Source organism: Mytilus californianus, unplaced genomic scaffold (assembly GCF_021869535.1).
Source record: "Mytilus californianus isolate M0D057914Y unplaced genomic scaffold, xbMytCali1.0.p SCAF_5, whole genome shotgun sequence".
NCBI classification, from domain to species: domain Eukaryota; kingdom Metazoa; phylum Mollusca; class Bivalvia; order Mytilida; family Mytilidae; genus Mytilus; species Mytilus californianus.
In genome coordinates this window covers 62,261,102-62,276,250 of record NW_026262701.1, presented here as the reverse complement: position 1 = coordinate 62,276,250, position 15,149 = coordinate 62,261,102, and the positions used below count along the sequence as shown (strand labels likewise).

The 15,149-nt window shown below is 32.7% G+C and overlaps 1 protein-coding gene across 1 annotated transcript in view; it reads right to left on the bottom strand.

Annotated features, from left to right (window-relative positions):
- Positions 1-15,149, bottom strand: part of LOC127701145 (tetratricopeptide repeat protein 12-like) — a 157,676-nt gene that overhangs the window by 66,655 nt on the left and 75,872 nt on the right. Inside the window, exons 10-11 of the mRNA XM_052204956.1 lie at positions 13,134-13,314; positions 5,479-5,571 (exon numbers count right to left, since the gene is read on the bottom strand). Of these exons, the coding sequence (XP_052060916.1) occupies positions 5,479-5,571; positions 13,134-13,314 (274 nt within the window). The remainder of the gene's footprint in view (positions 1-5,478; positions 5,572-13,133; positions 13,315-15,149) is intronic.

The following is a 15,149-nucleotide window of genomic DNA, read 5'->3' as shown; positions in this document are numbered from 1 at the left end:
TTTATAAGGACCTAGCTAGACCTATTTGTTAGGCAAGGTGTATTACATAACTCTGAAAGTAATAAAATCCAGTATTCTCCCCAGGATTATTTTGAAGCGCTGTGGTAAGCGCGCAATATTAGATTGATTCCATATCACCTTAAGTGTTCAGTTGTGTTTGCGATTTGATGCAGTTACATTCATTTACAACTACCATGTTGGTTATACTTTATATTAAATAGACAAATACCTGCATTTTTTATGCATTGCCATGTGCATTAACAGAAATGCAAAAAAGTGACATTTTTATTATTAAACTTTAAAATTTTAAATGCTTAGATAATAATTTGATTTCATTACCTCCTGTCCCAAAATGTAGCACAGTGGGTACATTTTTTCTCACTTTTAGTTGTTTGAATTATAAACTAGTTATATATCCTTTACAGCTTCATAATTTCTGACACATTTTTAAAGAAGGTTTTCAATGACTGTTGAAGATTGGAATTTTATTTATTAACTTTTATTTACATCCATCAAACTTCAATTTTGCAATTAAAATTGGTATATCCTTTAATATCAAAGGAAGAAATGGAATATCTCTTTCCATAAGTATTGAAATGTTATTAAAGATATGTTTAAAATAGGATAAAATATTTGATCATATTCTAAGATGAATCTGATAGAAATCTTTTTTTGAAGAAGTCTTTTTTTTAATTTATTAAAGGTGGATTATCAGATTATTGGTCACAAGAATATTAAAGTGATTGTTGACTTTTCAAATATAAAAATATCCACAAAGAAGGAAATATATCTGATTCCTTGTGAAAATTAAAAGAGAGAACATTGTACTTAAATTGATTTGGTAATTTAATTTCAAGAATGACAACATGTATTATCTGTTACCATAAGTGTAAAATTTGTCCATTAGCTACTGTTTATTATGTTTATGGTTGAACTGTATCTTTGAACTTTGTCAATCAGTCATGATTTACTTCTTAAGCTGTGTAAGAACCTTCTTGTAATTGAAAATTGGTCTGCCATGATCACGATTTCTACAATTCTGAGTTCCTAACAAGTTCAAAATTTAGCACATTTGCAGTTTACAATACCCAAAGATCAAGAGAAACAACGATTTTGATTGGCTAATCACGGTTGTCTGCCTTGGGAAAAGTTTGAGGAAGTTCAAAATCGGAAACAATCATTATTTTTGTGTAGAATTTAACAAAATCGTGTTTTAGAGGTTTTTACACAATGACAATCGTGCAATCGTGACAAGGGGTCAAAATAGAGTATTTCACGCCTGAATCCTGAAAGTTGGCAGGTATGACAGGTTAAGAAATTAAAGAATGAAATTCTGTATAGTACATTAAGTATGTAAAATACGGAAACGAGTTCGGAAAGCGGGTTGGAAGTCTGTTCAATGGTAAAAGAAAATTGACTGCGTCATTTTCCAAAAATGCTTGTTTTTTGCCCCTAATTCCAAAAAGTTAGGACAATAACCCCCAAAATCAATCCCAACCTTTCTTCTGTGGTATGGAATTTTGTGGTACAAATTTTCATAGAGATCCATGCACTTATAATCAAGTTATTGTCTGGAAACCAAATGTCTTCGGACGACGACGAAGACACTGACAACGTCATAAGATTATACATAAAAATAACTTGTACCCAACACATCCACTACTGCAAACATCACGTCTAAGTCTCACATTTTCAAAATCATATAGGCAGGACAAAAAATTGAAAATCTTTTTGAAAACATAATCAAAGATGTGTATAGCATAAGGTTTCTGCTGTAAATAATTTATGATTCAAATTATTTCCTTTTAAAATCAGCAGATCAGCAATTACTGTAAATTCAGAAATTATTGCTTGCCTTTATTATTGCAATTTTCAAGAATGGACAAAAATGCAAGTTTAATTATTGTGATTTCAGGAAAATCTACATAAAGATATATATATATATCAGAAATCCAAATGCTAGTTCTTATAATTGCGATACTAACCCTGTCACATTATTCACATTAATAACAAGAGTGCACACGCTGAAATGTCTTGCCTTCTTTACTTACCACTGATATTATGTTGATAGTCCTAAATATAAAGCTTTACTACAACTATCACATAAACTTAACAAATCCAAGAAAATGAGATCAAGGTCACATAAACCGAAGGAGAAATACATGTACACCTTACAATCATTCAATACACTAAATATAGTTGACCTATTGCTTATAGTTTCTAAGAAACAGACTTAACCTAGACAAGAGTGCATCACTATCCCTATGTCGAGCTTTCTGCGACAAAAGTCGCAGGCTCGACAAAAAACTAAACATTGACCAATGAACCATGAAAATTAGGTCAAAGTCAGATGAACCATGCCAGGCAGACATGTACAGCTTACAATCCTTCCATACAACAAATATAGTTGACCTATTGCTTATAGTTTAAGATGAACTGTTATCACAGAGATATGTCTCGCTTTTTTGTAATTTCAATAATGGAAATGTTGAAATTAAAATAGCAACACTTTAACATGTAAGTTTTGCAAATATTCAAAGTCAATGAACCATGACTGAAGGTACATGGCTAAACAATCTCCATGGAAATGAGATGTGCCAATGCTAATACAACTACCAAATACCATTGACTTGTCATAAGAAGTTCCCTTTAAACAAACCTAAACACAAACTAATACATGTAAACTAAGCAAAATTTCAAAGTCAATAAACCATAACTGAGGGGGCGGGGTCAAATAATCTCCATAGTAATGAGATGTGCCAATGCTAATACAACTGCATACTAAATATCATTGACCTACCACTAGTGGTTCCCCATAACCGACCTAATCACAAACTAATACATGAAAACTAAGCGAAAGTTTCAAAGTCAATAGACTATGACTGAGGGGGCGGGGCCAAATAATCTCCATGGAAATGAGATATGCCAATGCTTATACAACTGCATACTAATTATCATTAACTTAAACTAGTGGTTCCCCATAAACTGACCTAATCACAAATTAATGCATGAAAACTAAGCAAAAATTTAATGTCAATAGACCATGACTGAGGGGGCGTGGCCAAATAATCTCCATTGAAATGAGATATGCCAATGCTTATACAACTGCATACCAATTATCATTTACTTACTACTAGTGGTTCCCCATAAACTTACCTAATCACAAACTAATACATGAAAACTAAGCAAAAGTTTCAAATTCAATATACCATAACTGAGGGGGCGGGGCCACATAATCTCCATGGTAATGAGATGTGCCAATACTAATACAACAGCATATCAAATATCATTGACTTACCACTAGTGGTTCACCATAAACTAGACCTAATCACAAACTTATACATTGTTGACGCCGCTGCCACCCTCGTTGTCGCCGTCGACGCCGGAAACAGCATACCTATGTCTCGCTTTTTGACTCCGTCAAGCGAGACAAAAAAAAGACCAAAACACAAAAACTTAACACGGAGCAATGAACTGTGAAAATGAGGTCAAGGTCAAATAAAACCTGCGAGACTGACATGTTCATCATAAAATATTTCCATACACCAAATATAGTAGACCTATTTCATATAGTATTAGAAAAAAAGAGCAAAACTCAAAAACTTAACTTTGACCACTGAACCATGAAAATGAGGTCAAGGTCAGATGACACCTCCCAGTTGGACATGTACACCTTACAATCTTCCATACACCAAATATAGTAGACCTATTGCATACAGTATAAGAAAATCAGACCAAAACACAAAAACTTAACTATAACCACTGAACTATGAAAATGAGGTCAAGGTCAGATGACACCTGCCAGTTGGACATGTACACCTTACAATCCTTCCATACACCAAATATACTAGACCTATTGCTTATAGTATCTGAGATATGGACTTGACCACCAAAACTTAACCTAGTTCACTGATCCATGAAACGAGGTCGAGGTCAAGTGAAATTTGTCTGACGGGCATGAGGACCTTGCAAGGTATGCACATACCAAATATAGTTATCCTTTTACTCATAATAAGAGAGAAATTAACATTACAAAAAATTTTAACTTTTTTTTCAACTAGTCACTGAACCATGAAAATGAGGTCAAAGACAATGGTCATGTGACAGACAGAAACTTCGTAACATAAGGCATCTATATACAAAGTACGAAGCATCCAGGTCTTCCACCTTCTAAAATATAAAGCTTTTAAGAAGTTAGCTAACGCTGCTGCTGTTGCAGCCACCGGATCACTATCCCTATGTCGAGCTTTCTGCGACAAAAGTCGCAGGCACGACAAAAATCTTACAGAAATTTCTGAATTTACAGTATTACAGAAAAAAATATCCAAATTACAAGTACACCATTATTTCCTGTTAGAATAGAAAATAAAGCAATAAATTATTTGCCAAAAATGCATACATTCAATCACTGAAATTGGATGGTTAGACGCAAGAATAAATTTTGGTTACACTACACTTGCTTCATATACTAACATCTTTTCACTGAAGCAATGAGCTAAAATGCTTTACCAGTTGATCAGTTTGAAGAGAAAAATTCAAACTGCAATTAGGTAAAATATTTAATCAATTGGTAATGTAAAAGGACAAAGCCTTTTGAATATACAAAGTAACAACATTTCTACGACTTGTAGCTATTTCAAACTAACATATGATATTGATACTTGTCTATTGAAGACTGTTTGTTGCCATTAGTTAATTTTTTGTGTCATTGGGTTACTGCCTCATTAAAATATACCTCCCCTCCTTTATTCATGTTTTGGTTATACATGTAAATGTGAAAATACAGCTAGCTATTACTATAACTTATTATAAACCATGAAAATGGCACATGATTCAATTGACATGAATATGATTATTACTGTGACTTGTGTTAAATATCTGACCCAAATGCACTTTGTTTCTGACTTCTTACTCTTAGTAAATGAAATCCTTTGATATTAAAACTAGTTTTTATGAACCATAAACCTAACCCATATGCTAGACCTAAACCGTAAGCTGTGAGACATCTGTATACCAGATATGAATAACCCAGCTCTTCCCATTTAATTCTGAGATATGAAGCAGCTAATGCCCCTGTAAACTATGATACATTTACCATATTGTTCTCTGAATACTTGTTTTTGTTAACTTTGGAGCACTGTTTTATTTAGTTGAGACGTTATGAAATTTGGAACTTTTAGCTGACTTTAAGTCATATATTTAATGTATCCATTTGTAAATTGTCCAGGCATATATATGGAAAGTTCTAAATAAAAAATTAAATTCAACAACTTTTACAATACCGGTAAACAAACCAAATTATATACTGTAAATTCAGTAAATACAAAGTTAAATCATACTTTTAACAACAATCAAATGTTACATCACAAAACTTTCTACCATTTTATAGATTTGGAGAAGTTTTGAAGAAATTGTGACTCAAAAGGAGCAAGTTTTTTAATCATATAGTAAAGATACATCAGTTCATATAGGTCTTACCTCTTATCTAAAGCCAAGTTGTTTAAGATGTAACCAGCCATGACTGCCAAGCTAGCATTAGTTCGAACCAGGTCATATAATAATGTTAATAGCCTGTAATATAAATGATAACATTGCAAACATAACAATATGTGAAGATTTTTGGTCAGGTTGTAGTTACTGGTACAGTCCTCAGAAAGGTTAAACATTCACCTTGTTTATCATTCATGTTTCACATTGGACAGTGAAATGTTTGAGTATGATAAATTTCACAGTAAAATGCCAAACATGAACATAGCGTAAATTAGCCACAAACAAATATTTCCTGATTTATAAGGTACCGGTAATGCACGAATAAAATTGAGAATGGAAATGGGGAATGTGTCAAAGAGACAACAACCCGACCATAGGACAGACAACAGCAGAAGGTCACCAACAGGTCTTCAATGCAGCGAGAAAATTCCCGCACCCGCAGGCTTCCTTCAGCTGGCCCCTAAACAAATATATATACTAGTTCAGTGATAATGAACGCCATACTAAACTCCAAATTGTACACAAGAAACTAAAATTAAAAATAATACAAGACTAACAAAGGCTAGAGGCTCCTGACTTGGGACAGGTGCAAAAATGCGGCGGGGTTAAACATGTTTATGAGATCTCAACCCTCCCCCTATACCTCTAGCCAATGTAGAAAAGTAAACGCATAACAATACGCACATTAAAATTCAGTTCAAGAGAAGTCCGAGTCTGATGTCAGAAGATGTAACCAAAGAAAATAAACAAAATGACAATAATACATAAATATCAACAGACTACTAGCAGTTAACTGACATGCCAGCTCCAGACTTCAATTAAACTGATTGAAAGATTATGTCTTCATCATATGAATATCAGGCACAATCCTTCCCGTTAGGGGTTTAGTATCATACCATCATAACATATATGAGAAGAACATATCCCGTGTCATGCCAACAACTGGTTTTTAAATAAATGTGTTTAGTGCCGATGCAAAGACCCTATAAGTGAATCAATATTAACGCCAAAATATGCAATCTTTAATGACCTGACAACAGTATCGTACCTATATCCCTTCTTAATAAGTCTATTTAAAGGTTTTGTTAGCTTCAGAGGTGAATACTGACATTTTTGTGCTTTATAAAGAATATTTCCATAAAAAATTGGATGTGAAATACCTGAACGTATAAGAAGTCTGCATGTTGAGTTATATTTACGAATGATGTCCTTATACCGATGATAAAATTTAGTAAATGTTTTGACTAGTTTGTGATATTGAAAACCCTGGTGTAATAATTTTTCAGTAATACATAAATTTCTCTCGTTAAAATCTAAAACATTGTTACATACACGAGTGAATCGTACAAGTTGAGATATATAAATACCGTAAGATGGTGACAAGGGAACGTCACCATCTAAAAATGGATAATTAACGATAGGAAATGAAAAATCATCTCTTTTATCATATATTTTAGTATTAAGCTTTCCATTAATGATATAGATATCAAGATCGAGGAAAGGGCAGTGGTCATTGTTAGTATTAGCTTTATTTAAAGTAAGTTCAACAGGATAAATTTCTTTAGTATACATACTGAAGTCGTCATTATTGAGAGCCAAAATATCATCCAAATATCTAAAAGTATTATTAAATTTGTGTATCAGATGTTGTTTCGATGGGTCTTTGCTGATTTTTGTCATAAATTGTAACTCATAGCAATACAAAAAAAGGTCCGCAATAAGTGGTGCACAGTTAGTCCCCATTGGAATTCCGATAACCTGACGATATACGGAATCTCCAAAGCGAACAAAAATGTTATCTGGTAAAAATTCAAGGGCATATATAATATCAAAGCATGTCCAATTGACATAGTTTTTTTGTTTATTGCTACTAAAAAATGACCTAAAAGAGTTTGAACATATATATTCACATTCTGACTTTTTAAATGCCCATTTAATTAGGTGTGTGAATTTTTTCTTAATGAGAATGTGAGGCAATGTGGTATATAGGGTAGAAAAATCAAAACTTTGAACAGATTCAAAATCACCAATATATGCATGTAATTTATCAAGTACTTCCAACGAGTTCTTGACACTCCAAAAGTAATTAATTCCACTATTTATGAAGGCCTTATTTGAACAATTTATTATCAAGTTTTTGATTGTACCAAGTGTACTGGTAAGAAGAATAGACAATTTAGTAGTGGAACAATGGCTTGAAGACGAAATGAATCTATATTTGTAAGGTGTTTTGTGTAGCTTCGGAAGCCAATACATAGTTGGGACTTTCATTGTATTTGATAACAAAATGTCTGGTTGTCTTTTGATTATTTGTGTCCTGACCTTGGGTTGATATCTAATTAATGTATTGTAATCATCGTCAGTATGAAACTTAATCTTCATTTTGAAATCCGTAACAATATATCAAAATTTGAAAAGCCTTGGTTTAAACGGTTATGATCTTGCATGGAAAGATCATAAACTACAATTTTCAAATTTTTCGAAGACCATAACTTCTGAACGGTAAAAGTTCAAATCATCAATATCAAACTTGACCTCCATTTTGTTATCAGTATTAAAAATTTGAAAAGGATTGGTTGAACAATTCATAAGTTATTCAACAGAAACAACATAAAGTGCCATTTTCAAATTATCAAGGACCATAACTCCAGAACAGTACAAGTAAAAATAGTCAACATCAAACTTGACCTCCATTCTGTCATCATTATCAACAAATTAAAATTTGAAAAAAAATTGCTTGAACAATTCATAAATTACTGCACAGAAGCAACCTAAAGTGCTATTTTCTAGTATATCAAGGATCATAACTCCTGAATGGTACAGGAAAAAATTATCAAAGTTGAAATTGACCTCCATTTTGTCATCAGTAACTACAAATTTGAGTAGCATTGGTTGAGAAGTTCATAAGTTACTGCATGGAATCGACCTAAAGTGGCATTTTCCAACATATCAAGGTCCATAACTCCTGAACAGTAAAAGTAAAAATTGTCAATATTGCACTTGATCTCCATTTTGTCATCAGAAACAACATATAAAAATTTTAAAAGCATTGGTGGAATGGTTCATAAGCTATTTCAAAGAAACTGTTGGCTTCTGCCCGCAGCCAGCCTGCCATATTTTATCATTTTTATGCCCCAAACGTAGAGGAGGGAGCATTAAGTTTTACCCTTGACCGTCTGAACATCTGTACGTACGTACCTCCACCCATACGTACGTCCCAAAGTTGGTTTCCGTTCTCTAAATTTAGTTTGCCTCGACCAAATTTTATGAAACTTAAACACAATGCTTATAACCACAAAACACAGATCAAGTTTGAATTTTGATGGCGTCACTTTAACTGTCCTAGAGTTATGCCCCTTTACAAATGAAAAAATTGCTAAATTTTTGTTTCCGTTCTCTTACTTAAATTTGCCTGAACCAAAGGTTATGAAACTTATACACAATGCTTATTACCACAAAATACAGATCAAGTTTGATTTTTGGTGGTGTCACTTTTACTGTTCTAGAGTTATGCCCCTTTACAAATGGAAAAATTGCTGAATTTTTCGTTTCCGTTCTCCCACTTATGTTTGCCTCAACCAAATGTTATGAAATTTTTATACAATACCTATTACTACAAAACGCAGATCAATAACAAATTTGGGTAGCGTCACTTTTACCATTCTTCAGTTATGTCCCTTTATAATTTGATATGATATGCAAGCGGGGGCATCATCTGTGTCCCATGGACACATTGCCCATTTATTTAACAATTTTTTTTTCCTTTGGAAAAAATTGTTAAAAATTCAAATTTTAAGTTGACTAAGGACCACAATTCTTGAACAATAGACGTGAAAATGATTAGAATCACATGACTTGTATTATGGTCCATGGCATGTCTAAAAGTTTTAAAAGATCTAGTCAAAGGGTATTATCAATGTCATCAGAAATCAAAATCAACTAAGGGACATAACTTTTGAAGAGTAAATCTAAAAACAATTAAATGTTTTCAACTTTCAAAAGATTTAGTCGAGGGGTATTACCAATATCATCTGGAAACCCAACTTTTAAATTAACTAAGTGGCATAACTCTTGAACAAAATATATAAATAAACTGTTGACACAGAGGTATGTCTTACATATAGGCAGAAAATTTTAAAAATTGACAATCTGATGGACAGCAACATTGCTATTTAATTTCAAAGTCGCTGAAACATGACCTAGGGGGACAGGGACTCAAAATAGTTGTCAAACTGATATGTACTGATAGTAAAGCAACTTTATAGATAAAAGAACAGAGTTCCAATGTCCCCTGTGTTGCACATATTTAATCTGTCCAAAGTGCAAGGGCTAGGGCAAAAACTAAATATAAAAATGTTTTTATCACAAGTAGTTCCTATCAAACTAGAACATTGAAAATTGCTCATTAATTCAAATTTACTGGACCATGACCTAGGAGGCACGGCCTCAAAATAGTTGTCAAACTGATATGTACTTATAGTAATGCAACTTAATACAAAATATCATTCAACTATCACAATTAGTTCCTATCAAACTGACTTAAGCAGAAAACTAAACATTGAAAATTGCTAATTAATTCAAAGTCACTGGACGAGGGGCAAGGCCTTGAAAAAGTCGTCAAACTGATATGTACTGATAGTAATATAACTTTATAGAAAATATCATTGATCTATCACAAGTAGTTCCTACAAACTAACTTAAGCAGAAAACTTAACATCAAAAATTGCTTATTTATTGAAAGTCTTTACACAGAAAATAAAAAAAAAAGACAATCTGATTGACAGCAACATTGCTATTTAATTCAAAGTTGCTGAATTAGGGGACAGGGCCTTGAAATAGTCGCCAAACTGATATGTACTGATAGTAATACAACTTTATAGATAAAAGAACAGAGTTCCAATGTCCCCTGCGTTGCACATATTTTATCTGTCCAAAGTGCAAGGGCTAGGGCAAAAACTAAAAAAAAAAATGTTTTTATCTTAAAAACTTTTTTTAAATATCTTAGAGAAACGAAGGCTTGAGAGCAAATACTATGCAATTTCTGATATAATTAATATTTCCAAGGGGCATGACTCTTTAAAAATATTTGATCAGCACATAATTTCGAAATTGTCAGAGACATTGCTGATATAAACCTATGATATAAATTTCATAACAATCTGACAAGAATTCACAATGTAATTTTCGATATAATGAATATTTCCAAGGGGCATAACTCTTTTAAAAATATTTGATCGGCACCGATTTGCGAACTCGTCCGAGACATTGTTGATATAAACTTATGATATAAGTTTCATAAAAATCTGGCAAGAATTGTACACAAAAGAGTGCTAAAGATGCAATTTCTCATATAATTAATGTTTCCAAGGGGCATAACTCTTTTGAAAATGATTGATCGGCACTGATTTTCGAACTCATCCAAGATATTATTGATATAAACCTATGATATAAGATTCATAAATATCTAGCAAGAATTGTACACATGAGAGCGCTAATGATGCAATTTTCCATATAGTTAATGTTTCCAAGTGGCATAACTTTTTTAAAATGATTGATCAGTACTGATTTTCAAACTCATCTGAGACATTGCTGATATAAAATAAAGGGCTGATCATATCTTTTTTTCATGGTGACACTTTAATATATAAAGGTGCAAATCAGAGTAACATTTTTTCTGCATCAAGATCCTAAGCCATGTCTTAAAAATAATAGATAACTAGAACACACCCACGACATCGCGAGTCCATTACTGAATTAAAGTACCTATGCCTTATTTTTAGCCTGGATTTTTAGTTTTTGTCATGCTGTTTGTAAGGTGCAGAGTTTTCTCTGCTTTCGAAATCTTTCTGTTTGAACCCGTCCTGGATTTCTTACTACAATAAACTTACTATAAACTAATTTTGATTTTTTTTAACTAATTAACCAAAATTAATAGTGGTATTGAGGTGGAAGAAAACAGACTTGTTAAACAGTGTACTATAGCGTAACATAGATATATAAAATGCTCCGCTGGGCCCAGCTTGATACGACCGCAGAGGTAGAACCCTGAACAGTTGGGGCAAGTATGGACACAACATTCAAGCTTGATACAGCACTGAATTTGGATTGTAATTAAATATTTGACACAGCATAGGTTTCTGACACAGAATGAAAGTGGTCCAAGAACTTAAAAATTTTTAATTTACCTATTCAAACCATATCATTATTATTTGCTTTTATATATAAATCAGAAATAACCAATTTAAAATGGAAAATTTTAAAGAAAAAAAAGGAAAAAAAAATCCCCCCCAAATTTTTTGAACCCCCTTATGATTCATCACCCCCAAACTCAATCCCAGCCTTCCCTTTGTGGTATGGTACCTTGCAGTACAATTTCAGAGAGATCCATACACTTGAACACAAGTTAAATTGTCTGGAAACTAGAAAAATGCTTGTTTTTTGGCCCCTTTTTGGCCCCAAATTCCTAAAAGTTTAGGGCAATTGCCCCCAAAATCAATCCCAGCCTTCCCTTTGTGGTATGGTACCTTGCAGTACAATTTCAGAGAGATCCATACACCTGAACACAAGTTATTGTCCGGAAACTAGAAAAATGCTTATTTTTGGCCCCTTTTTCCTAAACGTTTTCGGCAATTACCCCCAAACTCAATTCCAGCTTTACCTTTGTGATATGGAACCTTGTAGTACAATTTCATAAAGATCCATACACTTACACACAAGTTATTGTCATGAAACTACAAAAATGCTTGTTTTTTGCCCCTTTTTGGCCCCTAATTCCTAAATTTGAAGGCAATTACCCCCAAAATCAATCCCAGCATTCCCTTTGTGATATGGAACCTTGTGATACAATCTCAGAGAGATCCATACACTTACACACAAGTTATTGTCATGAAACTAGAAAAAATGCTTGTTTTTTGCCCCTTTTTGGCCCCTAATTCCTAAAATTTGGAGGCAATTACCCCCAAAATCAATCCCAGCATTCCCTTTGTGATATGGAACCTTGTGGTACAATGTCAGAGAGATCCATACACTTACACACAAGTTATGTCTGGAAGTTACAAAAATGCTTATTTTTGGCCCCTTTTTGGCCCCTAATTCCTTAACTGTTGGTACCATAACCCCCAAAATCAATCCCCACCTTCCTTTTGTGGTATTGAACCTTATGGTAAAATTTGATAGAGATCCATTCACTTAAACTAAAGTTAGAGTGCGAAAACTAATGTGTCTTCGGACGACGACGCCGACGCCGGACGACGCCAACGTCATACCAATATACGACCACAAAAATTTTTTTGCGGCCATATAAAAACAACTACTGGAAGAATTCCAGATCTCCTGATAGAGGAGGGAATTACAGAAGGTTACACTGGTAACTACAACAGGAAACTACATGTGACATATACTATTGGTATTTGATCCAGAACTTATTGGTAATATTAATTATGTGGAAAAAAAAAGGGCCTGGAATGGTGCAATTTTTAAACACCACCATTGTCCTATATTAGTTATATATAAAGTTGAATTCTTTAATTCATCGTTTTTACATAATGCTGGCTAACAAATTGGACCTCGTTATTTCAGTAGTATAGATATATGATAATAACAAATAACTGTAATTTTGATGTTGTGCAATAATTGTTACCTACCTTATCATATTGAATGTGAGGATAACAGTCGACCTTCCAAGTTCTGTCAATGCAACTGTATTCAGGAAATTAATACATGCTGACTTCATAACTTTTCCATTACCTTTTATTTTTACTTCTAAAAATCTTAAAAACTTATTTGGAAATCCATTGGATGTTACAATCAATTGTTGGTTTGTCTCTGAAAAAAAGTATTGGCAAATATACATGATATACATGTACATATAACACTGATTTGTATTTGTTACTAACTCCTCAAGATGAGAAACTAGGGTTTCCTGAGAGCCTGAATCTCTCAAATAGCAAAACCATACCATTTTGATATTCATTTTCACCTTAATGGCAGTCAGAGATGTTTGTTTATCTTTAATATAGATCTTTTCTAGCTTATCATTTTCTTTTCTTCTATCTTTATGCTATATATATTCTCTCTATGCCTTAAAGTTTCAAAAAGTGAAAAAAAATGTGTAAAAACTGTCATTCAAGGGCAATAACCCCTTATAAGGAGCCAATTGAAGATTTCATCCCTGATCATTTATTTGAAAATCTTATCTTGCTGATAATTTTTTGCTTCTTACAGTTTCTCTCTGTCTATTTTAGTTTTCAAGGTAATGTCAAAAAAACAATAAATGAGTTATAATCACCATTTAAGGGGCTATTTTTTTTACTCGTACAGGGTCAATTGACACTTTCGTTTATGAGGATTACAGTTTACAGTTTCTCCCTATCAACAAAATTTTCAAGATAATTGCAAAAAATATTTACAAGAGTGCACATGCTGAAATCACCTGCTTTACTCATCATCATTAAATTTTCAAAAGTTTCTGAGAAAAATCAATAATTGTTTTTTTAAGCATTCAGTGAAACATGAAAATTAGTTAAAATTACAATGCACATATGACAGACAGATCATTTTGAACATAAGGCAAATATATACAAGGTTTGAAGTATCAAGGTCTTCTTTCTTCTAAAGTATAAAGCTTTATACAAATAGTTTACACTATCATAGCCAGATTGGCATCCCTATGAGAACAAAAATGGATAAAATTGTCATTTTAGGGCTTTAACTCCTATAAGTCTGATTATTTTATGAAATTAGAAAGAAAGGTAGCTCTTTACATTCAGAGTGTTTGAGATTTTCAATATATGAGAGGTGTCAGATAGAAATAGAACTTATGCAAGTTCATGTATACATGTACATGTATAAGACTTTGACTGATTGTAGAACATTCAAATAAGAAATAAAAGATAAACTTTGGTCTGTTTTGTAGGGTTATTATAACAACTCAAATTTAAAACAGTTACAGACTTTCCTTAGAGATTTTTTCAACCAGAAATAGGTTAACAGATGTATTGATATTCAGGTCGATTTCTATCTGAAGCAGCTCTTATATCATAAATTTTAAGATATAAATCAGACAATTGTTTGCATTTATCTTTTTATTAACAAGTTAACAAACACATAAACTTTATACTCTATACCTTTAGGGACATTCAGGTTAACATTGGTTGAAATTGGTCATTGGTTTCAGCGTAGAAGATTTTTTAAAAAAGTTTTGGACAATTCTGGACACACAGTGATGGTAATCAGAGGCAGATTCAGAGGCCCCCTCCCCCTAATGGAGCTTCATATATGATAAATGCATATCATTCCAAACATTGGCTTGTCATTAATAATGGTACAAGATTTATGTCCATGATTAACCAAATTGTAAATTAGGCCAGTATAAGTTACTGTTCACGGTTTTTGTATGGTGAAAATTATTCAACCAGGTAAGTATTGCTAAAATTGGCCATCAAAAATACAGGTGAACGGTCTGTGCTAAAATGTCCCGTCTCCTAGTTGATTTAAATTTTCGCTAAAATGTCTCTTGCCCAATCAAGTGTAGGATCATTTCACTTTAGCACTTTTTTGATGTTTTGATCCTAGTTATAATCATTAGTGTAACTGTTTGTTTTTTTTCTATTACTAAATCAATCTAAGTTATAGATAATTCTTTATTGTCATATAAGTAA